We start from the raw sequence: 27,915 nt of genomic DNA on the forward strand, positions 1-27,915 counted from the left end.
GAGAATGAGGGGATTTAGTACAATGAGTGAATTGGAGGGAAAGGGGTGTAATAAACAATATGCGGGGTCACGTGCATCGTACACTTGTGTACAACATCGGAAAAAATTGAGTCAAACGCCGGAAAGTATAATTAGATTGTCTTTGATAAAAATAATTTATAATGTGATTTGAAATTGCTAAAACAAATTTAAAAGCTTATTTTAAATAAAATGGACACTTTAAAAGGTTGTTTTTAACAAGTTTTCAAACAACTTGTACTAAGATAGTGCACGCTCCACCTTCTTTGGTTCTTCACCTTCTTCCTTCCCTCTCACAATCTCATTCGATTCCTTAACAATTTGGTCTTCCTTGTATCATCTCTTCCTTGTTCCTGAATTTGGGCATCAACCCATTTTTCCATTCTCATTCAATCTCCATTTTCTCTCTCCTCCATGATCGGCTCCCTCACATGGCGAAACGAAACCACACAACCCCATTAGGCTGCATAGCCTGCGATGAACTCAGTGAATTGGGCGCAGGCAAAGAATCATGGCTAGTCGACAACCCCTTTATTCTATCTGCACTCGACACTCATTCTCTTGCTCTTTCAAACAAGTCTTTGATACTTATATTCGGGTGGTCCGATGACCCATTTGATAATATCAAGGTTAAGATCCACCCTGAGCTTTCCCCAATTGGTGGGGAGTATATTACTGCCATTGAATGGCTTGTTTTTGATGATATTCGTGTTCTTGCTGTTGGGATTTCTTCTGGGTATTTGTTGATTTATTCTTTGGATGGTGGTTTGATCCATAAACAGGTGAATTTTTTTATCTTCTGGGCCAATGTAAGCTTGTTGCCACTTAACGAGTTGGTTGATCTGAGCTAAGGCTTGATTGTTCTATGCATGATGGTTGGCTTGAATGAATGTAGGCCTCAGGAATTAGAATTAATATGAAATCTGCAGTAGTAGTGAATAAGTGATGCAGTAAGCTCGAGTTTAAAGTAAAAGTGGGAAAATTATAAAAAAGCTAAGAAATTTTTGTTGGGTGTAGGCTGGTAGGATTAATTGCTCCTTCTTTAGGCCTTTCCTAACTCGTTAGGCGGTGGCTGTGGTGGATTGAACCATCTTTCCTGGAATTAGATTCGGTTTTTTTGCTGTTGGAGTATTAGTTAGATGGTCACTTGTAGGGGAGGGGTGCAAGTGGTTTGATTGAACTAGAATGGAACTTGGAAAGGTTAAGAGTGGGCTGTTCGACAGTTCCTTGTAGACGAAATATTATTAATTTGTTCTCGATCATGCAATGATCACCCACCTAGTCTGTTGAGCTGATGTTTTTTGTAGTTTCTTAGTTTCTTAATGCCCTTCAACAAGTAGTAAGTATATACGAAGTATTATTAATTTGTTCGTGAGAACCCTTAATAAGCTATTTTAGAGATCTATGTGGGAGAATTGGCACAACCCTGAGCTATTGCTTTGAAATTGTGTATACTTCTTTCAGATCATGCACAGGTTAGAAAATTTGATTATGATGCTTGAGCTGATTGAAGCCCTTGAAGGGCATTATGGGCATGTTTGGATCTTTGCTACAAACTCATATTCACCCTTGTTTTCACTAAGAATTGTACTTTAGGTAGTATCTCATGGCTGTTTGGGACTTTGGGCAACCTCTTTACTTCATCCGCATTTTTTTTTAGTTGCATCACTTTTCTAAAGAGGAAGTTTTAAATTAGTTGCACCACTTTTTTAACTAATAAATTCTCTCTCTCTCTCTCCTACCATATGGGCCCCATTTATTTTTTCTCTCTACCTCCCTCTACTCCAAAAATTGCCTAGGAGTCCGTGAAAACAAAGTGATGCAACTAAAAAAAAACCCGAGGATGTAATTGAAATGTTTATCCTGCTCTGTTTGTAGCTATCTTTAGTAATCTTTCAGGCTGTATAAAAATGCTTGCTCAAATGGAAAGCAAGGTTTTATCTCATTGCATTGGCTTAAATCTGAAATCATGAAATTATTCACAAGTTATTTCCTCTTTACTCATATGTTGACCCAGTGCCTGCCAGCCTGCCTTGAGTGTGAAGGTTTATGGTTGATTTTAAGAACTTATTTTTGTTCCACTTAGACTTAATCTGCTAAAATATCTATGCAGATAATATATCCTACACGGATTTTGAAGCTTCGAGTTCGTGGAACAAAAAGAGATATTTCACAAGATATATCAAATGAGGAGGTTTGCATTGTTATGGATGGAGTGATTGCACGTTTTGATGGATCTGATTTACAGGTGATTTGTCTCTCAGCAATAATACCGAAGTTATAGTAGGCTTTCTATTGTCCAAGTTCTGTACTGGAGATTTCTGAAGAACTGTTATTGCCTCCTTTGTTTGCTGTTTCCCCTCGACTTCTTTTCATTTTTCCATTGAAGGAGTTGTCTATTTCTGTCACTCCGTTGGTATACACTAATTTGCTAATCTAACCAGAAGCTTGTCAATTTCCCTTCTAGATGTTGAAAAGGAGGTATTTTGTCCAAGTTATGTTGGATATCATGATATATCTAGTAAACTGTTTAAAAGTCCATTATATCTTATTTCGTACAATGATCCTGTTCTGATTCTGAAGATTTTTACTTTTATGCTATCTAGTTTATCCCCCCCCCCCCCTCTCTTTTTGGTACAATTTCCATAGATCTTATATGACTTTCAGTTGATCTTACCCTCATTTTGTGATGCAGGATATGCTGCGGCGATGGTTTCGAGAAACACAAACAAACTTTTGGGATCAAAAGAGGAAGAAAAGGGACTTAGATGATTTTGAGAATTCTTTTGAGAGAGTTCCTTATCAGCTGTGGAGCGTTAATAAATATGGAGCTTGTGCTGATGCAGCAATCACAGGTGTTATGCCACCTCCACTAATGGAGCTTGAGGTATTTACTCTATTGTTTTTCCACTAGGTTAAGATGTTTTCTGAATGGATCAAGAATTGTTGTATATTTTTTTTTTTATCTCTCTGCTGTTTTACAATATTCTCCTGCCAAACTACTTCAACTTTAATGGTTGCCATAAGTGTTGAAGTACACTCTAAATATCTTATATCTGATCTTCTAATGCTGACCTAATTCAGCAGCTGTAAATGGTGGTCTTCTACCTCTTTGTGGTGGAAGTATACATTTTTTTGCATGTCAAGTTGTCAAAAAGGACCTCTGTGGATATCTATCTTCATCATAATTACAATAGGCACACCTTATTAGTATTTAGCACTCTTGTAGGAAAAGATGAAGAGCTAGTGTTTAAATCATAGATTACAATGCATTACAAACCTTACCAAACACAGTTCTAGCACTGCTCCTAATCCTTCTATATCTATGGACTCTTTGTTACCCAAAGAGCAATGTTCTGGTACTTATACAGGCATGTGAACAAAGATTTCTACTTAGTTTGTATTAATCAGGGCTGTAAAGTAATGGTGAAAACAGTAACACATCCTACAATTCCAATTTGCACATTCAAGAACGTGTGTGTCAGTGTGTGTGTGTGTGGGGTGGGGGAGGAAGTAAGGACTCTGAGTGATTTGAGAACATTGGGCAACTCCAGTGGCCACCTAAACTCGTTACTCTGTCAATTTAACATTGTTATACCTCTCCATTATTTTGTGGGTTGTTTTGGTTGTTGGGGGGGGGGGGGGGTTGAGGAGTAAAAATACCATCTGCTGTTCTCTCTTTAGGTCAAGTTGATTTTTGTTTTTTTGGACATTCAATTCTAGGGGTGTGGTGATTTTGTAAATGACTAAAATGCCTTATGTAGAAGTGTATATATTATGAAGGGAGGTGCTGAGTATCAGTTGTAGAGGTGTTGGAAGTTTCGACTTGATGGAAGCAACCTGGCTGGGGTGAATGGAAGGTACAGTTGACGTGGTGATTGCACTGTAATTGTGAACATTGTCTGGTGGTATTTGGATCAGTTGTAACTTGTGAGGTGTGTTCATAGCTGTCTCTGACTCCATGCTGTGTGTTTGCAGTTAAATGGCTTAATCTTAAAGTTCCATCAAAGGGGCTGTTAATTTTTGAAAACTGTTCTCTCACGTTAAGTTCCCTTTCCAAATAAGAGAAATAGATTTTCGTTGTTACTCATTGTATATCCATGACCTATGGAAGCTGTCTGAAGTTATTCTGGTACTTGAATTCAGCTGCTTTTATGTTTGAGCAGTCAAGCCATCGCTATTATCGTGCAGTCACAATCGGCAATGATGCTGTCATTTCAGCATACAGGTATGCTTATATTTTGGAGTGTTAGGTGCTTATTTATTCAACTTTGACTATCAAACTACTATTGTCTCATATTAGAAGCATGCTTGAATGAGGCTTTCAATTTAATACAGGCTTTCGGAAGACAAAAATAGATCTCTTGTTGGCGCTATCTTATCAAAAGTTGTTCCTGCAACATTCTCAACAATAGCTTCATTCTCCAAATTGTTATGGAGAAGTGACAGAGCATCACCAAAAAAAGCTGAACCAAAGCCCCAATCTTTTGCTCGAGGTAAGACATCCTGTTTCTTTTTCTGCAAAATTTCGAAATCATGCAATTGTTAGAAGAATGCAATGTAATTAGAAGTGAGGCTTGAAATTGAGTACTCTATCTTAGTGATTATGCTGGCACCTTTCACCTTGGCCATTGGTCGCGGTAATCAAATGTTTAATTTTGGAACTGTTGACAGACATTATCAGATGCTTTATTGCTAATTCTGTCAAAGGGAATAGCATTTTGTCTTTCTCTACATATTCCTTTCCAGTAGAGTTCATATCTATTTGAATCATCCTCACAGGTAATTACCCTGAGGTGAAGTGATCCACTCAATTATTGCTTCTCTCAGCATAAAAATCTCACCAAATTATGGTTTAAGTTATCTCTGCTTCTAAAAGGGCTTTTAGAAGTAATAACTGTTGGGAAACTCTGATGGATTGAGTAAAAGTTAAGTGATACTATGGAGTAAGGCTATGAGCCAAGAGGAGCCAATATTTTTGTTAAGGACTTGTAGTGTGGGGGTAATTGTAATTCTGAAAGTAATAATAGACAAGGTCAAGGCTTGATGGCTGACTATGATGTATCCAGTTTTCCAGTGATATACTTGTTCATGTTATGAATCTTTTTATATTTAATAGGTGCATATTCCATTTTCAAATGACCAGACAAAGTTGTCATCTTACTATGATGGAGTCATGGGGAAAGTGTTAGAGTGGTCCAACAATCAGGAATGGATTTTAGTTAAGTTGTGCCACAAAGAATATACTGAGGGGTTGAGCTATGTGGCATTACTTTCAGACTGGGTGGGTACTTTAAAAGGCTGCTAGAAATTTATTTGATGACCAGATGATGAAATGGGCTTTAAAAAAGGGAACGAGAAGGAAAGCAAACTAGTAACTTAATTCAATGACCAGAAGAGAAACAAGTATGTGGCTTGATGACTGATTGTAATAGGTGCCCTGTGATATATCTCCATTTCGAGTCTTTTGATGTATTGTAATTTAGAATGATCAGAAAATCTTTTTTTTAATGAGATTGAGTGATGAGGAAAGTATGGCACCGGTCCAACTATTATGAAGGAGCTTTAAGTGACCTTATAATTTTTTATTTATGAAAGGTTGAGACTATATGGCCTTATATTCAGATGGTGTAAGTTCTTTGAAAGGCCATTATAACTTTATTGATAATCAAAAGAGAAAAGGATTCTAAATTAAAGGAAAAGAAACAAAGGTGAAATAGATAAGCAGATGAAAGAATATACTAGTATTTATAAGGAAGCCGAAGCTTCCTTAATTTTCCAATGATTTAGTTGAAAAGAGTTGAATTAGGGGGAAGAACTACAAAAGTGAAATAAAAACACTATTTATCATGCATTAAAAGTCCATTTATCAAACTCCTCCTCGCTAGTTAATTACTTATCCCTTAGCAATTGTATTACAAGGAATGGGAAGAAGCTTGATAAGGTTCCTTACAAGATCATGCATGCAAAGATTAAAAAATTTTCCCACTATAAGAAAGTAGAGTGTCAATCAGATGTTAAAGAAGGAAGATAGAGTAACCCCAAACTAGAACCAATTAGAGTAACGCTTAACCCCGGTTGGCGCAAACATTCATATCATGTCCTTCCCCAAGTTCAAATCGGCTCTATTTATTGGCATCACAAGCATCCAAATCAATCAATTAATCAATCAACCAAAGCCTTAATCCCATAAGCCTTAATCACAAGCATCCAAATAGGAGCTAGAAAAGTAAAGAGAATGAATAACACTCAAGTGCACAATCACCTCATCGTAAACCATCCCTTCCATATTTGCTTGAAAAGTGACTCTCTCCACCGGCAAAAACTCAATTAACATGTTGAAATCATGTAAGCGGCTTTTAGGGTTGTGATGAGGTTTAAGGTAAGATTAAATTTAGGAAGTGGTGGTCAAAACCTACTCTAGTGGAGCGAATAATATAATCTTTCATTTTTGTTATTTTCTTTCCATTCTTCAACACACATTCCTCATTTCTTTTCTTTTCTTTCCTTTCATTTTTTTCTTTTATCTTTTTATCCTTTTCATTTTTCTTGTTAGATATTTGCAAAAACTACTTCCATTCAATGGGAAACATGTTCCACTAGCCTATAAAGGTCAAAATAGATACATATAAAGGCTTTGGCTTGTAATGTGGCTATGAAGGAAGGAATAGGCTGCATATGGGGGTAGCAAAGAGGGCAAATGTCTAACAAAACAATGAAATAAAACTAGCATTTATATACAATAAAGAAAGCTAACTCTTGCGAAGATATTATCTTTTAAAAACATTTTGAGTCACGATTTCAAGAGTCACAATGCAAGTTCTTGATCTAAATGGCCTCGATGAGGAATAACAAACCACACATGAAAAGAACAAAGACCAAATGATGGAGGGCTTAATCGATAGACGGCTCAAAATTACTCACCAAGGTTCAATTATTACTTATTCGGGTTTCAAATCACTTGGGAAAGCGATACTATCTTACTACAAATCCCCTAAACCGAGATTTTGCATTTTCTATAAATAATTTTTTAAAGTGAAATTAGCCGGGTTCAAATCGAGATTCATGCTCAAACTCTCAAAAATAAGGAATAAAATTGAATCTAACCATGCATTCATCAATTTCATCATAGGGAAACTACAAAAATAAGGAAAAATATTTTCAAAAACTACACTAATAGGGATTTGTAGACGTTTGAGATTTTATCATTTCCCCCCCCCCCCCCCCCCCTAAGAGAGGAGGGAAAAAAAGTAATTTAACTACAAAAATTTGGATTTAGGGCTTTGGATTTCAAAGGAAGCAAATTTGGATTTTTGTTTGGATTTAAAGGCAGCGAAATTCATCCATTCATCTCATCAACATCATCATCATTATCATCAAGTTGAACAATCAACCAAATCAAATCAATTCAATCCATACCAAGGCAACTCAATCAACCAAAGCACACTCAATTAATCTAACCAAACTCAACTAAAAAAATTAAGCAGAAAAAAGTTACTACATGCATTAGTGAAAAAAGTGAGGTTATTTATATTATAATGCAATAGTTCTAGTCTGAACATGTCATATAATCATAAAAAAGATCAAACATCAACTTAATGAAAGCACACTTTGGCTAGGATAAATGGCATATAAAAAACTAACCACAATAACCAAAAGCCTCATCAAAGCCTTCACATCCGACATTCCACATAAAACTCATGAACAACAATGCAAAAAGAGTGAAACAATGAAGCACAAAAACTAACAATCGACCCTTGACAAGACTCACACCCACAGATCCCCCTAAGCTAGGCACTTATTTACAAGGTTCGTGATGCACACTCTAGTGGTAAAATAATACTCCCACAGTTCTACAACTCCTATATGAATGCATTACTCTTGACTTTTCTGCGCTAATCATATACCAACTTTGACTTGATTTTTTCCTTTTTATTTTACTAATATATACAAAACAAAATGAGGGCAAGTTGCTATTGATTTATCTTGAGCTGAATCATTGCCTTGTTGGTGTGACAGCTGCTTCTCTGACTTGTTTGAAAGATCCGCCAAGAAAAGGAGAGAAGCTGACCTTGTCACCTAGCGGTACATTGGCTGCTATTACGGATTCACTTGGTCGTATATTGCTCTTAGACACTCAAGCTCTTGTCGTTGTTCGATTGTGGAAGGTGAGTTATGTGCTCCACTGCTCACTTCAATTGAATTGGTCCTTTAATAGAACCAAATGTAAATTCTTCATGTTATTTTTTTTGAATACCAGGGATATCGTGATGCCAACTGTCTTTTCATGGAGATGCTGGTCAAGAAAGATTCTGCATCAACTTCTTATCACGAGTACAAGAAGAGCGATTATTGCTTGTGTCTTGCTATTCATGCTCCGAAGAAAGGAATCATCGAGGTACTGGCAAAATCAGTAATTATGTTTGTCATCTTGCAGAGGAGACCATTCAATAAGTAAAAAATTTCACCTAGGAGCTCCCCCACCTCTCAAAATTGGGCAGATTGTATCTGGTCCTTTATCATTTTGATCCATCAATACAAATTGTGTCCCTTTTCCCCTCATTTTATCTAATTCTTTTCTGTTTCACTTGTGTGTTTGAGTTCTTGGCAAAAACTTGGTTCAACAGGCCTTGTACCTCCCCTCTGGTCTGGTTCATAGATAAGACTATTGGGCTTTTGTTTATTTTCTACACTTGGAAGCATACTTTTTGGAGTCTTGTTTGCTATTTTATCTGCGACACTAATGAGATCCCACAAGTCCGATACTTGACCTTGCTATGACATTTGTAGGAAGCCATTGTCGGGGTTCAAGGGAGGGACGTTTTGGCAAGATGTGTTTTGGTGTGGGAGCTTGCTTTAGATCTATAAATTGAATACTATATTCAGAATAGGAAATGTTAGAACTCATAAACTAATGGATATTTCATATCTGTGATATGTTCTCAATGATGTCTGAACACAACTTATTCACTGATACAGGTGTGGCAGATGAGAACAGGACCACGAATTCTAACAATTCAATGCGCCAAGGGAAGTAAGATTCTACAGCCTACGTACAGATTCAGCTCGTCGATTACGTCCTCTTCATCATACATGCCTTTAGAGGTCTTTTTGTTGGATGGAGACTCCGGTCAATTGTCAGTTTTAAACAGATCACTTCACTAATTTGATTTAATTTACATTCTTTTGTACGTAGTATTTTATAAGCTGTAAAAATTCTCATGTATTTATAATAGTAACCATGTATACATGTGCTTGACGCAAGTCAGATTGATCCAAGTATGTTGGAGCACTTTCCTGGGCATGAATTCTCCAGGGATGATGACAAACTTGTAAATTATTCCTTTTTAGCAACTCAAATTAGACAGTTGTTCGTTTGCTTGATTGTTGCACTTAAAAGGATGAATAATTTGATTGTTCTGATAATATCCTGAATAAGAGAGATGGAGTTCATCAACTGCACGCATCAGTTTGGGCTATGTCCTCGATTACAGACATTGGAACAAATATATTTATCATTACATACTACTTGTGGTAATCAAACATTGTCAAATTTAGTATTCCCTCCGTTTTATATAGTTTATCCTACTTAGATATTTATTGTGATACAAAATAGGTCAACATAGGAAGAATAATACAGTACAGTACTTTGTAAAAATCAGAGCAATTATATGAATAATGAAAATGTTATTACTCTTAATGTTTGCCCTATTTTTCTTTTTAGTTCATCCTTTTATAAGTTTGTCTCATAATATTTTTTTTTGTATTAGACCACTATTTTACTCTATCAACCACTGCATTTAAGTCCATTTTTTTTTTCTATCTACTTGTTTCAACCAAAAGTTAACAGAGGGAGTATGGTAGTAATGATACACGCAAGTATATTGATAAACATAGTAAGATATAGTCCGTAATAATATAATACACCACATTAATATATTATATGAGGTTATTAGGTTACAATTGTGTTTGGAATCTTAAAACATGGGATACCACAATTGCTCATGGATTCTTTCAAAAAAAAAAAAAAAAACAAATGCTCATGGATTTCACCATCAAAGGCAGAAAGCAACACGGGTAAATTAGGTCTGATGTAAAAAAGTAAGGCAAAATACAAGTAGTTGGAATACAATATTAGAAAATGATGGAACAATAGCAGATTAGTATTTAGTAGTAAGAGTAAAGGAATTGTGGGAGGACCATATAACGCCACTTCACTATTTGGAGATTGATAAATTAACCAAACTATGCTTGTAAAGTGAGTACCTAACACATCATTTATTTATTGCTAATTGAGTAATTGGTGGTTATGTACATTGTTTGATGTAAAAAGGATTCGATTTCAAGTTTCCATATCACCCCAAGACTTTCTCACATTACATAAATCCATATTACTTCTAATTTTCTAAACTTTTACATAATCATCTCTTATAAACCATATTTATAATTCTTTTCAAAAAAAAAAAAAAAAAAAAAAAAACGTATTTATAATCTTTTTTCAAAATCATATCAAAAAATATTCCTAAAATATTTTAAATTCTATCATACTCATTCTATCTATGTTAACTTTTCAACCAATATTCAATATTTCAATGGAAATTCAATTTCTATCAACTTTATGATCTTATTATATAAATTACGGAGTAATATGATTATTATGATATGATTCATATGTAATTATTATCTTTTCTAATTACATACTCCCATGCCCTATCATAAATGAGCAACAACCATTTCAATATAAAATTCAATGAATTCTCCAAGTTGACCTCCACAAAACAATAAAAATAAAAACAATGCATCCAATCATTATTTTCTCTCTCCTCACTTCACTCTCTCTCCTACACTCTTCCTCGGCCATCCCACCCCACCGTCCTCCACCCTTCACCCCCTCCACAACCACCCTCTCAACCACCGCTCCACCACCCCCTCACCCCACCACCTTCTTCGAAGTCACCAAACCCACACCACCACCACCCTCTCGCACGACCACCCCGTGTTCCCACCTCCTCCTCTCGCACGACTTCGCCAACACCTACTCTCGCCCCCCTATCACCGCCCCCTACTCTCCCCCTTCTAACTGCCCCTTCACCCGCTACTCCGCCGTCGTCCTAGAGTTCTCCGCCGCTTGCCGTGGCCGCCAATTTGACCGCATCTTCGGTGTTTGGCTTTCTGGGGTTGAGCTCCTTCGTAGCTGCACTGCCGAGCCTACGCGCGACGGTATTTTCTGGAAGGTTCGTAAGGATATTACTAAGTATTCTTCTTTGCTTTCGCAATCTAATCAGACTCTTGCTGTTTATATTGGGAATCTTGTTGATCAAACTTATACTGGTGTTTATCATGTTAATGTCACTTTTCATTATTACCCTGTTGTGAATGATCATCGGAATTCGGGTGATTTGTTTGGAAATTGGGCAGATTTGATAGTACCCATTTCGAGGAATTTGCCATTGAATGATGGGTTGTGGTTTGAAATTGAGAATTCCACTGATTTCGAATCGAAAAAGGTGTCGATTCCCAGGAATGTTTATAGGGCTGTGTTAGAAGTTTATGTTTCGTTTCATGAGAATGATGAATTTTGGTATACAAATTTGCCGAATGATTATTTGTTGGCGAATAATTTGAGTAGTAATACGCCCGGAAATGGGGCTTTTAGGGAGGTTTTAGTGAGTTTAGATGGTGAATTGATTGGTGCTGTTTGGCCTTTTACTGTGATTTTCACTGGTGGAATTAATCCCCTCCTTTGGAGGCCGATTAGCGCGATTGGATCGTTTGATCTTCCTACATATGACGTCGAAATCACTCCGTTCTTGGGCAAGTTGTTGGATGGAAAATTGCATGATCTTGGGTTTAGCGTTACAAATGCGTTGAATGTGTGGTATGTTGATGCTAATTTGCACCTTTGGTTGGACAATAAAGTGAAGGTTGTGAAGGGGGAGTTGTTGGAGAACAATGCTGAGCCTCTAACTTTGTCAACGAAATCACATTTCAAAGGTCTTAATGGCAAGTTTAAAGCTGGTGCAAGTAGGTCTATAGTGTCGAAAGGATGGGTAAAATCCTCCGAGGGGAATATCACAACCGTTTCGATTCAAAAATTCAATTTCCAAAACACTAATGTGCTTAAAAATGATGGGAGTTTTCAGGCAGTGAATCAGACTATTGACTTTAACACAACTGTTTCTGCAAACATTGGGTCTGCCTCTCCGCTGTATAAGATCGAATCACACAAGAAGTTTCCGTTGTTTGTGTATACCAACCAGATTGATCAAGGTGACAACACCTATAGTTTGCTGAGCAATGTGACCTTAGGATTCGATGACGATAAGACATTGGCTGCTGCAGGCATGCTTTCCTCGAGCACACTGCGAAACTGGCAAAAGGGGGATGGAAATATGCTAGTGAAGAACAATTTGGTGTCTGGTGGATTGGGAAGTACACATCAGGTTTATGATTATAATGAGAACACTGGTAAATTTTGTTACTTTAGGAATGTGAGCAGCTACAACTACACCATTGTCTTCGATGATGTGAAAGATAAATGTAAGGTTGAAACCCGAGGTTACATTCCTCGTTTCTCTAATCATCGTATTACACTACTGTAAGAGTAGTTTCAACATTCGATTTATTTGTTTGTTTGTTCTTTGCCTTGGTATCTATAAATAAGGATGCCATTGTTATAATAAATATAGCTTCCGAGTTAAGGAAGCGAAGATTGTAAGAGATAATTAGATAAACATGCTTGTAAATTGGTTAATCTTTGTAAATTGTTAGATCATGTTAACTTTGAGAAGTATCGATTCGTGACAATTTCCTTGATACATTTAGTTGTACGTTTGGCCGCACAACTGCACTATTGAATGAAACTTGATTATGCACCTCACAATCTCACATTATGAATTTTCACTTGATCAGTACATCTTCGGTACAAACTTAAAAGCAAGTAATAAACCAGCAGCACTAGGAATGTGCAAACAGAGGAAAAGCCTTAAAGCCTAACACTTTGTTTGGATTGAAGGAAATAGAGGGAAAGGAAAGGAAGAGAAATTGAGGGATAGATAATCTCTCATTTGGATAGCAAATGAGGAAGGAAGAGAAATGGAGGGATAGAATAGCAAGAAATTGATCTCTCCAACAATGGAGAGATTTGAAAGGAAAACTCTTCATTCTTCCCTCCCCTCCCCACCCCTTCTCCTCCCTCCCCTTCTTTTCCTCCCCCCTAATCTATCCAAACACACTTTAAGTGTTTTCAGTTTGCAATGAATCTCTTTGTCCGAAATTAATTTTCACATTGTTGTAACATCTCATAGTTAAGATTCATCATACTTAAAATCCATGTAATACTTGTTTTAATTTAATTAAATAATTTATGTTCTATGTTATTAGTTAAGTAGAGTATGAACTAGTCAAGATTTTTGTCCGAATTAATTTTCACATTGTTTTAACCTCTCATAGTTAAGATTCATCTACTTAAGCGTTTAATAAGTACGTAATTCACCTAACATTTGTTTTTATTTAATTTATGCTCTCTTTTAGTTGATTAGATTATGAACTTTTTTGAGGAAATATTTGTTTTTTTAAGTATGAATTAATCAAGATGAATTTATATTTTTTTTGTTATTTTTTTTAAAAAATTGAAACCAATAAAAATGCTCAAAAAATAAATCCTGAATTAAATTTGCGGCGAGCGTGGATCGAACGCACGACCTTCAGATCTTCAGTCTGACGCTCTCCCAACTGAGCTATCCCTGCATATTAATTTTTTTATTACCTTTTTATTTATTAATATTACAAGGTGATAAACTTTGTGATGGTGAAAATTTTCCAAAAGATAAATATTTTACATAATATAATCCCAAAAAGATTCGGTATTTTCACTCTTATTTGGCAATGATCATGTGCCTAATTTTTGAAGAAGATCATGGACACATTTGATTAGAATCAATTTTGACACTTTCATACTGTAAAAAACAGAATCGATTTTGTTACACTACCCCAAACTTGTTATTATTCAAAAAATATCAAATGTCATTTTTTTAAGGAAAATGAGGGCAGGATAAATCTTATTATTGCAAACCAAATTTAGGAACTTTGGGGATTAATTCTGGATGTTGAAAAAAAAAAACTTACTGTTAATATTTCACCAAGCAAAAATATGCTAGTATTTGCTGTTTAGTCATGCACTCATGCTAATGTAATAAGATATCACACAGATATGATTTTTTTATATCCCTGTTGATATAGAAATAGAACTAAATAAAATAAGCAAGTAAATGTACAAATATACATCAGCAGAAGCATATGTATATGTATTGTGTAAAAGTTGTACAAATTTATTTTTTATTTTCATGCATTTTGGGACTTGGGATCCCAAATGCCAACGGATAGGAGTAGTACAATATATATATGATACATCAAGTGAAAAGAAAATGAAAACGCATTACATTAAAATCATAATGAAGTGGAGTAAATTAAAGCTCTGAATTTAGCAGTAAAATGAAATGGTCCAATGCATGCATGATGAACAAATGTTTATTTGTTGGAGATTGGATTTAATCATCTGATGAATAATAAATTCTCACTTCATAATCACAAACCAATCTTCCACAGCATTGATGTGAACCAGTAAAACTAACATCACACACTCCCCCAGCAGGTACGCATTCGTCTACAAAATTGCAATACAACAACTAAATATGTTAGGCCAATCCACATTGTTTATAAGAGTAACATATAATATTACAATAATTCATTTATACGAATTAATAACCTTATTAGTCCATACAATCGAGCAACTCTATTTCATTCATAAGAAGACTAACATCAATTATTTTAAATAAAGTAACAACGCCACATGTTCGTTTAAGTAACCCTTCTTCTCTTGTTTTTACAATAATAAAAAGAGAGAACATGTCTAATCTACTAATTTTATATAATGTAATCCTCAACCCATTTTTCCATTATTAGATTAGCCCCTTCCATCAAGATAACAACCTTCGATCATCATCATAGTAACGCTTGTTAATAAATAAAATGTCTTATGCTTGTATATATGAAGTGATGTTCAAACCAAGCAAGCAACAACGGAGCTGATGACCATATATAAGAATTTTTCTCCCAAAATATATGTAAATAACTAAATATTCATAAATTACATACATAATTTCCATTTCAAAATAAAGCAAATTCATGAAAATTACATAGAAATAATAAGAGATTAATTATAAAAATTGAACTTAAAATCTTCTTAATTTGTGACTGAAAAATTCACAATACTTTAGTTAAACAATGTAAATAAAAAAATTAGTATAAATTATATTGACAGAGGGACGAATAAAAAGGGTGGCATGTAACTATGTAAGCATGTTTAAAAAAAGTATAAATCAAGATTATGAATTTAATATATGTTGTGGAATAAACCTTTTATATCCTTTAGAGATTAACATAAACAGTTTATGGAATTCAATTCAGTTTTTGGAAATTAATCAAAGATATACTTGTTGTTATGCCTTACCACTTTTACATGCACCTCCAAAAATTGAATCCGTACAGCTGTACCCTCCGCACCACCAGTCAATAGGACCACAATGTTCTCCAGCGAGAACACATGATTCCACCATTTTCCCATTATACATTAATTGTACTGCAAATATACATGTATGGAGTATATGGTTAGTACAAAAGTAATTGAAACTAGGGTATGAGTTTAGCATATGAACAATCAAATCATCTTCATTCTTAATTAAACATATATGATACTATATGTCTATATCATATATAGCCTCATAGGGTGCCAATCATGCAATGATTGGCACATAGAATTCAGATATGAGGTATGTGTTTAGAATGTTTTAAACTCCTTATGTTTTAAACCTTATACCAGTTTGCAAACCAAATGTTCCCTTAGTGGTAAGAATTGCGTCCTTCAACCTTAGTTTAAGGAAGTATTTTGATTGTACAATTAGTCAAAGTATGTACAAACCAAAGTCTTTTTCTAATCTGCTCATAAAGTCGCAAGTCACAAACACAACTGGAACATATAATTTTGGTTGTACATACATATAATATGCCTAGTTATACAAAAAAAAATGTAGAATTTAGAGCTCAACCTCTAGAGAGGCACTTAAGTAGGGATTACTCACTTAACCTTCCTCTTTATCCTCAGAGTGTTTAGCTTATTAATCGGGTCTAATTAACTTGTGTAAGATTATAACCCATACCGAATAGGACAAATCTTCTTATCCTTAATAAACATATTATAGGATAACAACGAAACACAATTATTTTTCAAGGATTAAAAAACTATAATTTAAACCGAGTAGTAAACCAAATTTACCTAATTCAAAGAAGACCAAGATTGTGAATACATTCATCTTATGGTGCTTTCCCCCCATTTTTCAGATATCTATGGATATCTAAGTAAAAGTTTCACTTTTGAATACTCTATTTTGAATATTTGTAGTTGTAGTTTCAATGGAAATAGATGCCTTATTTATCAAAGTGGTACTTGTTCTCCTTCTACAAAATGTCAATATAATTAAGTTTATATTGCACCTCCGTCTTAGTCATCATCAGACATCAATTTATCATTATTATTTCTGTTTAATAGAACTTGCAGCTCCATTATTGTTAATATTCTCTGTTAGAAATTATTATGTAACGTAATTCAAATGTGAATGCTAATACTCCGTATTTCTTATACTGTATTATATTATATAAAGTTGTTACGAAGTATTTACATACGTTTCACATGGAATGTCAATGCTAGTCGTGTTATTATATACTTGCATTGTCAACTTTCATATATACCATTAAGCATAATGTAAAACAGTCAATTTTTCAGTATCCTCCAATTTTTTAGCATCTCAACTCTTAACATAATATGTTAGGACAATAGAATTTGTTATATACACCCAGGTGTACCATACACCCGTGGTTATTATTTTTGCTCATTTATTTCATGAGAAAAAAAAAATGACCCGATTATAAGGTACACCTAAGTGTTAGAACAGGCTCTCATAGGACAACCTTATACTTCCTCCGTTCTTTTTTTATTGTACCATAAGGAATTTCACGATTGCTAATACATTACTTTAGCTATCAATATCTTTAATTATACTTTTATAAAAATTATAAAAATTTGATATTTGAAAAGTAGAGTTCGATACGAATCTAACTAGATCTCACATGATTATATTTTTCCTAATGTATAAATCACAAAAGATAGTCAAAGAAGATTAAGTGAATAGTGTAAACAATAAAATAAAAACGGAGGAAGTATGACAATTACGTTTTTCATACTTATTAAGTTATTATAATATATCTTCACCAAAAAAAAAAAAAAAATAAATAAATAAAATAATTATTATAATATATTAAATACTCAATTTTACATGAGAAGTTTCTGAAATATTAAATTTAACATGAATTTATACATGTATACGATTTATGACTTATAATTTGTCAATTAATTCTCATTTTGTTTGAATTATGATTTATGATTATGAAGTCAAATGTTGCTTACTGGCTTACTGCTCTACAGCCTCTACATGAATTTTTAGTAATATGTTTGTTTATAAATTAAACATATATTAATGTATTATTCAATTATACTAAACAGTTTAATTAGTGCTACTAAAATTTGCAATTTTTTCGGTTTTACTACCGGCATATAGTGAGATTCGGTGATATTATTCTTTACTTTTATTGTGTTATTTATTTTAACAATGTTTATCTAGAAAATGTTTTGTATAAGTGTTCTTGTACTAATAAAATTTCATAGCATTAAATAAAGTATTAAGTAATTTTTGTTTTTGCATACCCAATTTTTTCCTTTAATAAATTCAATCGTTAGTCAGTCAGGACTCCAATTTTTTTATCCGCTCTTAGGCCACCAAAATTTCAGAAATGGGCCTGTTTTCATATCTGAATACACCTCCATTAATCCTAATTATTTGATCAAATTTGGCCTTCGATCAATTGAATTTTATATTACATACACTAATTTATATATTATTTTTTCTAAGTAAGGTGAAATACCCAATGAAACCTCATCCTCGCTTCTCAAAGTTATTTAGGTTTAGTAATTGCTAATTAGACACTTTAAAAGTGAGGGAGTAGGGAAAGAGATCCATACCCTTAAAATATTTATAGTGGGGATTGAACCCCTAACCCAGGGTTAAAAAGTGCAATATTTCTCACTAGACCAAGCTTAGCTTGGTTTATATTATACTAATCGATCACAAGGTGTGTAGTGAAAATTTTCATTAAGGTTGTATCTAAATTTCATATTATAATTGTACTATACTGTTATTAGTTTTTGACCCATGCAATAATGCATATACTACTACTATTCATAGGTTTATACGGAGTATGTTTGTTTTTGGTACCCTATTAACTTATTAATTAGTATGTTGTATGGGGAGATATGCGAAATGGGCCGACATCTTAATAAATACGGATATGGGCTCAACATAATTATCAAATGGGCTGATATGTTCCATAAAGCAGACATGTCGGCTTGTCGGTACTCGGCACGTGGCAGCAGTAGCTTGACACTTGGCAAGAAAAGCTCTGCATGTCATGTAGCCACCTGTCATAAGGGTTATTATAAATAGCAGGTTAAGCTTCATCAATAGGGTTAGCACTTATTACTTTCTCTCTCTCTCTCTACTTTCTTTCTTTTACTTCTCTTCTCTTTCTTAAACGCTTTCTGACTTTATCATCGGAGTGGTTATCCCCGCATCGTCTTGGGGTTAGCTAATCTCTGCTCATTGTGTAAATCTCAGCTTGTCGATAAGAGTATCAGGATCTCAAGCTCGGGTTCTCGGGTTATTGGATCCAAACAGAAACATATGTGTCAATGCATATATATTTATTCAATCTTTAATAGCTTAATTATGTGTGAGTAAAATTATAGGAAGTATAAAGATGATTTATTGAAAATAAACATCAAAACGAACTTGACGAAACCTTCCTTGCACTTTTTTCATATCATATAACTAATATATAAAGCTAAACTTTTAGCCAGATAACGAGACAGCGACACTTGGCGTTCCAACTTTTCGCCAAGTGTCGCGCCACGTTGGATAAACTTAAATAGACTTCATAAGACTAAAAAAAAGTTAGTTTAGAATTCTACTAGATTAGTGCCCGTGTGATGCACTGTAGTAATAATTATTTTTTTAATAATTAATTTGTGACATAATATAAATATGTGGTAACTCATTATAAATTTATAAAAAAAAAAAATGAGGCAACTCATGTGGAATAAATAATACAATGTGCATAAGAAAAATGAAATACTAAGGCCAAAAATATCAATATTAAAATTGAGAAAAAAAATTATTGTTTATTACAGTAGTTATTTTTAATATTTTTAAAAGTAGTATACATTATATTACATTAATGATGCATGTTTTTCCCAAAAAACTATACAACATACTTCCAAAAAATTAGTTAAGTAGAATAAAAATAAATAAATCAATTAATTAATTAAAGATGACATCATATATTATTTTGATGGGAAATTTTTTAATGCCAGCTTGACATGTGTCAAAAATGATGTAAGCATATTCTGTTTTTACTATTAGTTAATAGATTCAGATAGGATTTTAGGATAAAATTGTTAGTTAATATTTCAGATGTACAAATTGAATTATAATTTGATTCAAAAAAAATTATTAGATTATAATTTTATTTTATTTTTATATCATAATATTATTTGGAGCGATGGAAGTAGTTCAAAGCATAAAACATCCGTTTATAATATAAACTAATCAGTTAAAATAATATACTTCACAATCTAATAGAGTTTTATCACTATGTAACCTGTCAATTAGAGTCGGGTCATGAGTCATCTCAGATTGAGTCACTTCAGGTTACGAGTCAAGAAATGTTCAACTCTTGCCAAAGTTTTGGGTTCGGGTCAACCCAACGGGCTTTGAACATTTATTTCATTTAATTTATTTTTTGCTAATTTTTTATATTTTTTAATGTATTAAATGGAACATTTCCACCAATATTATTATTAGTCATTACATGCCTACTAGATAGCAAATCGTCATAAAAGCACATCAATTTTTAACTAATTTTGTATCCATGATAAAGCACATCAATTTCTAACTAATTTTGTATCAATGATATATTTTAAAATTTGACATATAAATTAAAAATTTATCTTAAAATTCAATAAACAACCCGGATATCGTATGGGCCACAAAACTAGTGTATATAAATTATATTAATAAAATTGGTTATAAATAACCGTGGTAACATTAGAAAATCGAAGTTTTTTCAAGACTTGCAACAATATTAAATATAGTGAATGAAAATAATATATTATAATTGGTTATAAATAATGTAGGGAACAGTAGTTAAATAAAGGATATTAGAAAAATCAAGTATTTCAAGACTTTGATATTAATATTGAAGTATAATATTGAAGCCTTTAATACCGAATACTAATATTGAAAGTACAGTATTAAAAAAAACAAAAAATGCGGTGAGCGTGATATCGTATGGGCCACAAAACTAGTGTATATAAATTATATTAATAAAATTGGTTATAAATAACCGTGGTAACATTAGAAAATCGAAGTTTTTTCAAGACTTGCAACAATATTAAATATAGTGAATGAAAATAATATATTATAATTGGTTATAAATAATGTAGGGAACAGTAGTTAAATAAAGGATATTAGAAAAATCAAGTATTTCAAGACTTTGATATTAATATTGAAGTATAATATTGAAGCCTTTAATACCGAATACTAATATTGAAAGTACAGTATTAAAAAAAACAAAAAATGCGGTGAGCGTGGATCGAACACGCGACCTTCAGATCTTCAGTCTGACGCTCTCCCAACTGAGCTATCCCCGCAAGTTATAAAAATACGCAACAATATTTATATAAAGTTATGATGTTATCACTTTCTATCTTTCAGAAGTTATCCAATTGTTTGTTTTCTCCCTTAATCTAGAGAGATGGAAGAGAGAAAAACTGTAGAGAGAGAGAGAGAGATAAACCACATCAAATAAAACCCAATTCCACCACCTTCACGGCACAAATTACGCAGCCTCCATGCCACCACTCCGACCGAGAAGCCATCGTTGAGCCACTAACCAACCAGGAAGTTGTAACCGCTCCTCAATCGAACCCGAACCAACCCCAAACCCAACCCCATAACTTCTCCCTCTCCTTCAAATCTGCCCTATCTTACCCATGTGCAGCTAGGACTGTCGTTCTCTCTGAACTCCTACCCCTAACCCCACCCGATCTGCCTTTTGCTGTTCGACCATCGGAAAATTCCGAAGATAATGAATCGATTTTTATCCCAATTTCGGAGGATGAATACTCTTCAATTAGTAAGCCTTGGTTGTCCGCCGTGATATGTAAAATTGTGGGCAAATCTTTCTCAAAGGAGTTCCTTAAAGGGGAATTAGTTAAGCTCTGGAAGTGGAACGGCAGTATGGAGTTATTTGCAATTGGTAAGGGATTTTAAATCATCAATTGTTCTTCCATGTCAGTGCAATCTAACATTCTAGCATCGGGACCCTGGTTAATTCAAGGATCCCATGTTTGGGTTCAAGCTTGGGAACCGGGGTTTAAACCTTCCATGGCCAAAATTACTCGAAACCGGTATGGGTCAATATGCCGGAATTACTGGTGAAATTCTACAAGAAAAATATTCTGGAAAAAATAGGAAATGCCCTGGGACAAACTATTAAGATTGATGCTCAATCCTTAGAAGGGGACTGAAGGAGATACGCTGGAGTATGTGTTTTAATGGAAGATGGTAAAGATCCTCCCAAAGGTGCCTGGTTTGGAAAAATATATCAGGAGTTTGTGTATTCTAATGGCCCATGGTACTGTGACTCTTGCCTCACCTTTGGCCATCCATCAAAATTATGTAAAAACAAGGTGAGGTCCTTACCAGGGACGAAAGTGAAGATGTCTCAGACGGCCGTCAAGATGGAAGGTGATTGGCAACTAGCTAGTCGGAAAACCAGGTGGACCCCAAAGAAGGTTCAGCAGGGAATACAAAATTTGAAAAATAAAGATGTTGACAAGGCACAAAAAGTAGCAGTCATTCCTCGGATAAACAAAGATCTCCTCCCAAAAGGAAACACCTTTTCTGTACTTTCAAATCTTTTGGAACCTGAAACTTTACCCACTTCAGCTTCTAAATCCCATCCTCAGTTAAACTCAACCTACCCCAGCGCGAAACGTGTCTTGGAACTGGCTCCAGCCATGCTCTGTAACAGAGAACCACTAAAGCCTACTACCCAAAATCCTCCCCTCGAGAATGCAATTTTTATAAAGAAAGAAACCCAAACTTGCTCACCACTCTCCTCAAAACAATAGATACCCTTCTTGCTTTCTCCCTCAATCCATACTTGTAACACCCTAAAAATTCCTTTATTTTAACATACCTGTTTTGCCCTGTTTAAAACTTTAAATAGGAACATCTAAGATATTACCGCCACCGTGAAAACGGCTAAGGCAACTATCAAATACACACAGCGGAAGACTATCCTTTAAAATACTTTAAAACAAATCAACTTAAAAGTCAACTCGCGAAAATAAAGTCAAACCAAAGTAAAACAAAGTCAAACCTACAACTTGGAACCATTGTAGGCCCTTAACTGTAACACCCCAATAATTCTCTCTTTAAATCTGGGAGGACCCTGAACAATATTCAAGAGAATTACTGGCGTGCTACCGCCACGTGTTCAAACGTTAAGGCTATATCAGAAATTAGCAGCTGAAAAACTAAATCAGTTATAAATAAGTTTCAAAACCAATAAGCACAACCAAATTAAGTCTTACAACTTGGAACCATTAAGGCCCTTATTCAAAACTCAAACCAATAGAAGTAGTGTAAAAGTGAAATTTAATTTTAATAACTTCAAAAGTAAACAACAATAAAATAAGAAAAGAAACCAACGGTCCACTCAAGATCCCAACACTTAGATACGGATGTTGTATGTGTAAGAACCTGAGGTTAATCTGCTCCCCAATATTACAAGTGTAAAGATTGGATCGTCATAGGGTCATTGAAAGGCGAATGTCATGACCAAAGAAAGACACACAAAGCATGCAATTAGCAAAGCTGAGTACATACAAACTGCGAAACATAACAAGAAATCCCTAGCATGCTACTAATAATCAATCATCACACATTAGCAGGCGGCCGGTGAGGCGGAGGTGGTTTTTCTCGGCGGCAGCAGCTTCAAGCTTGAAGCTTTGAGTTTTTTTTTTTTTTTTTTTTTTTTTTTTTTTTTTTTTTTTTTGAATTGTCGTGAAAAGGAGGAAGAGAAGTGAGTGTGAGGGTTTGGGGTTTTTATTTGGGTTTTATTTTCCTAATTCTATTAGAAGTAGAATTTGGGTAGTTTGGGCTTGAATAGGAATCAACATTGGGCCAATATACTTAAAAAGGGAGTTATAATTTAGACCAAAACTTAATGGTTTAGCTTACTAGTAGTAAAATCTTATTACTTTTATATTAAATAATTCATATTATAAAATTAAAATAAAAAAAAATTGTATAAATAATAAATAAATATATTAAAAATATGGGGGATTACATTAACAAACCAATTCAATTTAAGAACCTTCACGTTAGTCTCGCAATAGAAATATCATAAAATAAATAAAAGCAATAATACATCGATTACTTATGGAAACTAGCATGATTCGCTCTTCACTCATGCCCATCATGAATATGTTCATCACCTGAAAAGCTTCTTTTTACTTGTTTCCACTACTCTCCATTAAAAATGGGTCATCATAGGGCCAAGGTAAAGACAAGGCCAACAAACACACAAACACACAAACACACAATCAGCAAAGCTGAGTACATAAGCGTAATTAAAAACACTAACATGCATTTACCTATCAACACACAACTTACCTTGTTGCACCTGTTTCTCAAACATACAACATTCAACAAAACTTCTCAACTAAGTAACTAAATAATTTATTTAGTTTTGATTACGCATCGAACGGGTTTCCCCCCCCCCCTAACCTGCCCCAATAAAGGGGTACTAACACGGGAGCTAACTGTGCCGGTATAAAAGAACCACTCGTAAGTGGCGGAATTTCTGCGCATAATAATAAAAGGAAAATACAGCGTCCTGTACTCCCAGTAGAAGTTATGGTCAAATATAAAGTCGCATAACTCCCCACATATGTTCATACTCAAGGTATATACGTTCCAAGAGTTTTGGTGTGTAATCTCTTTCACTTTACGTTCTTTACATATTATTAAACTTGGTGATGACTCTCAAATCATAACAACATCAAACATCATGATTATTCAAACAATTAAACACTTTAATTTAATTCTTGAATAATTAGTGACCACATAATGTTTAATGTTGAACCCTTTTTAAATCTACCTCGGTGTCAAAGACACCTTAAACGCTTAACGCGCCAAAAATCCTATCCCTCGGTGTTAAAAACACCTTAAGTGCACTAAGGCACCAACATACAATTTATTCCTCGTGTACATAGACACTTACCTAGCTCCTTTCTCATGCTTAAAGTATCAATAAAAATTATATGAACCATAATAAAATTCTCTTTTAATATTCCAAACCAAATTAAACATTTAGTTTAATTAAACATGCTTTCTATCATGCTATAAATAAAAGTGTGGTTCATATTCAACATTCCAAACTATTATTTTCCAACCATTAATCCATCACAAATAAATCATGCTTCATAATTCAATCACCGATAACAACCAAATCATAATTTCCACTCCAAATCTAGCATGATACTATTTGTAATCAATTAAACACATTTAGCATGCTACTACATCATAAAAATTATGCCAAGTACGCGAACGTACCTTGAATATGATCTTAATATCGCCTCGACTATTAGAAATCACTCACTTCGAAGTCTCCTACAATTTAAAACATAGAAGAGTATTAAAATCCTCTCTACACAAATTTCCAGCAATATATACCATTATTAAACCCCTCATAATTTAATTAAAATAAGCTAAAATTATATTTAAAACATCATACTTTAATCCCAATTAATGGGTAATTAAAATTCCTTAAAGAAACTTGATTTTTAATGCACTACCAAAAATTCCAGCATTATATTTTAATGAAAACTTGCTGTAATTAGGCTTTAAAACACTTAAATCAAAGGTTTAAACCATCCTATATCATAATCCTTCAATAATTAATAATTTATGAATCTAGGGTTTCAAAATTGGGGCTTTTTAATTAGAATTAAAATCTGAAAATTAAATTACAATACTACTTGTAATCAAACATCATAATATTAATCACAAAACTCATATTTAATAATTAGATTTAGGATTAAATCAATTTTTAAACAAATGATTAAAATTTTTTTTTTTCGAATGAAGAAGGGCAGCTGGATAGCAGGCCGGCGCCACTGCCGGCTGCTGCCGGCTGGTGCTGCTAGTAGCCGGTGGCCCACCGGTGGTGGTGGTGGCCGGCGGTGGTGAAGGCCGAAAAAGGGGAAGGGTAAAAAGAAAGAAAAAGAAAAGCAAAATAAAGGAGAAGAGAGATAAAGTTTACCTTGGGTTTTCGCCACTCTGGGCAAAGTTTGATTTGCCCCAAGTGTTGAATATTTATACCCCTTTCTCTAGAAACCCTTCTTCCTAAAATTTCCCTTTTTAATCTTTCCTAATAAAACTTTACTAAAGTAAAACTTTCTTAAATTAACCCCAACTTAAATAAAATAATTAATTAAACAAGCTTTCCTTTTATAAAATATTTCCAAACTTATTAAAATAATATAAATAAAACATTTCAAATTATTTAAATACTTCACAAAATACTTATTTTAAAAAAATACGTATAAAAATACGGGGTATTACAATCCACCCTACCATAACAGAACATAGAAGCTCACCAAGAGGAAATAATACCCACCTCTCCACCACCACCACCAATGTCACCGTACTCCACCCCATCACCTCCCTTCACCCCTCTGCGAATCCAAAGAGTACGATAAGACTCCCCAATAACCTTCACCAGACCAGTTCTTCCCCTAATTCCAAAGTTCAATCTCGGTTTCATGGATTATCTCCAGCCAGAAGAGGAGGAGGAGATAGTAGAGGACCTCAGTCTCCAAGAAGTAAAGAACCTGATTTTCAACTCGAGTCTAGTCCCCGAAAAAATTAGCTCTCTTCTAATGTATGCTCCGGAGATGGACTACATGTCATTCATGTCCGCTCACATTCCTCAAATCACCACCGCCGGTCATCTTCCTACGGTGATGTGGATCTTTTTCCAATGGTTTCTCAAGAAAGAGGTAGAAGTAGAGTACGACGACAGAGTCATTCTCCAGAATTTAGGCCCATGGCTAGACCCGACTCCGCTACTACCCCACTGGAGAACCATAATGCTGCTAGATTATCTCCCAATTCACATGTCAGTCATGAGCAACACAAATGCTCTTCTATTTGTAGAAGCAGCCAGAATGATAAAGCAAGTGCACTTTTTAGTGAGATGGGAAGAGGAAAATGGCTTAAGAAACCTTCGAGAAGCCGAAGTAACTCTATGGCCTCAAAGGAGGTTTTGGACATGCCCACAAACAGGGAGAGAGGTAGACCCAAAGAACGATGCGGGAAGTCAAGAAGTGTGCAACCTGATGCGCAAACCCTCCATACCGAATAGTATGTCAGAGATGTTCTGGAATGTGAGGGGCATTGCAAGACCCTCTTTCAAACCAAATTTTCGTCATCTCGTCAATTATCATAACCCGAACCTAATCATCCTAGCTGAAACTTGGGTTTGCAGAAAGCACACCGAGTCCATTCTTCAAAACCTTCCCTTTTCTTCCTGGCATTTAGTGGAACCGGTTGGCTTTATGGGGGGGCATTCTTCTCATTTGAAATACGTCGTGTATCAATGTCCACATTGTAGGGGAGAATTCCCAGGGAGTGTATGGCGTGGTTGAGGTACATTCCTTAGCAAAGTCTTTTTTTATTTCTGCCATTTATGCTAATCCTAAAGTAGAAATTCGTAACAGTTTGTGGGAAGATTTAAAAAGCATTGCTCCTAGCATTGATAAACCTTGGATAGTTATAGGTTATTTTAATGAACTCATGCATCATTCTCCTATTCATAAGCGAAGAGTGGAAAATTTTAATCATGTCATCAATATGTGTAATCTAGTGGATTTGGGTTTTCATGGCCCAAAGTTCACGTGGTCCAATAAGAGTCATCACCAATTAATTATGAAAAGACTGGATAGATGTTTTGGTAACTCCCTTTGGTTTAGCACCTTTCCCGAGTCGAACCTATGGCACTTTCCTCGCATTACGTCTGACCATTACCCCATTCTCCTCAAATTACATAACCCTCCAAATAATTCGGGCGATAAACCTTTTTGATTTGAGCCAATGTGGGTCCAAGATGAGTCCTTCAATAGTCTGGTTGCCCAATCTTGGCCATCTTATGAATCTGATAATGGGACATCCCTTCTTAAGTTTAGGGAACCTCTCTTTAGAGTGGAACCACAATGTCTTTGGGAATATTTATCAAAAAAAGAAAAAGGTCTTAGCTAGACTCTCAGGAACTCAAGCCTACCTCCAAAAAAACCCGACTTCGGTTTTCCATTAAAATTTAGAGGCACAACTCCAAAATGACCTTGTCCAAATTCTTGATCAGGAAGAAACCCTTTGGCTTACCAAAAGCAATCATGAGAGAATTACCTACGAGGAGAGGAACACTAGCTTTTCCCATAGGTCTGTACTTATTAGACGAGCTACTAACCGAATTCTTAGCCTTAGAAATACAGTGGGGGAGGAGTTATCTGATCCGGACCTAGTTAAAGCTCACATTTGTAATTTTTTCAAAGAACTCTACTCCTCCAATGGTCTGCCCTATCAATCCCAGAATTAT

The 27,915-nt window shown here is 34.6% G+C and overlaps 1 protein-coding gene, 2 non-coding genes and 1 pseudogene across 3 annotated transcripts; 2 read left to right on the forward strand and 2 right to left on the reverse strand.

Moving 5' to 3' along the window:
* Window positions 1-260: 260 nt before the first annotated feature.
* LOC145576694 (uncharacterized) lies at window positions 261-9,378 on the forward strand. Its single transcript, XM_081634419.1, has 8 exons — window positions 261-800; window positions 2,132-2,266; window positions 2,714-2,905; window positions 4,185-4,246; window positions 4,357-4,514; window positions 8,038-8,186; window positions 8,279-8,416; window positions 8,998-9,378. Exons 1-8 carry the CDS (start codon window positions 450-452, stop codon window positions 9,181-9,183), a joined length of 1,371 nt encoding a protein of 456 aa, XP_081490545.1. The 5' UTR covers window positions 261-449; the 3' UTR covers window positions 9,184-9,378.
* A 1,418-nt stretch (window positions 9,379-10,796) lies between these two features.
* On the forward strand, window positions 10,797-12,837 carry LOC145576695 (peptide-N4-(N-acetyl-beta-glucosaminyl)asparagine amidase A pseudogene; annotated as a pseudogene).
* Window positions 12,838-13,694: 857 nt separating this feature from the next.
* On the reverse strand, window positions 13,695-13,767 carry TRNAF-GAA (transfer RNA phenylalanine (anticodon GAA)). Its single transcript has one exon. It is a non-coding gene; the product is annotated as a tRNA-Phe (tRNA).
* A 7,056-nt stretch (window positions 13,768-20,823) lies between these two features.
* TRNAF-GAA (transfer RNA phenylalanine (anticodon GAA)) lies at window positions 20,824-20,896 on the reverse strand. The gene has a single exon. It is a non-coding gene; the product is annotated as a tRNA-Phe (tRNA).
* Between the last annotated feature and the right edge of the window lie 7,019 nt (window positions 20,897-27,915).

Source organism: Chenopodium album, chromosome 13 (assembly GCF_948465745.1).
Source record: "Chenopodium album chromosome 13, dcCheAlbu1.1, whole genome shotgun sequence".
NCBI classification, from domain to species: Eukaryota; Viridiplantae; Streptophyta; class Magnoliopsida; order Caryophyllales; family Amaranthaceae; genus Chenopodium; species Chenopodium album.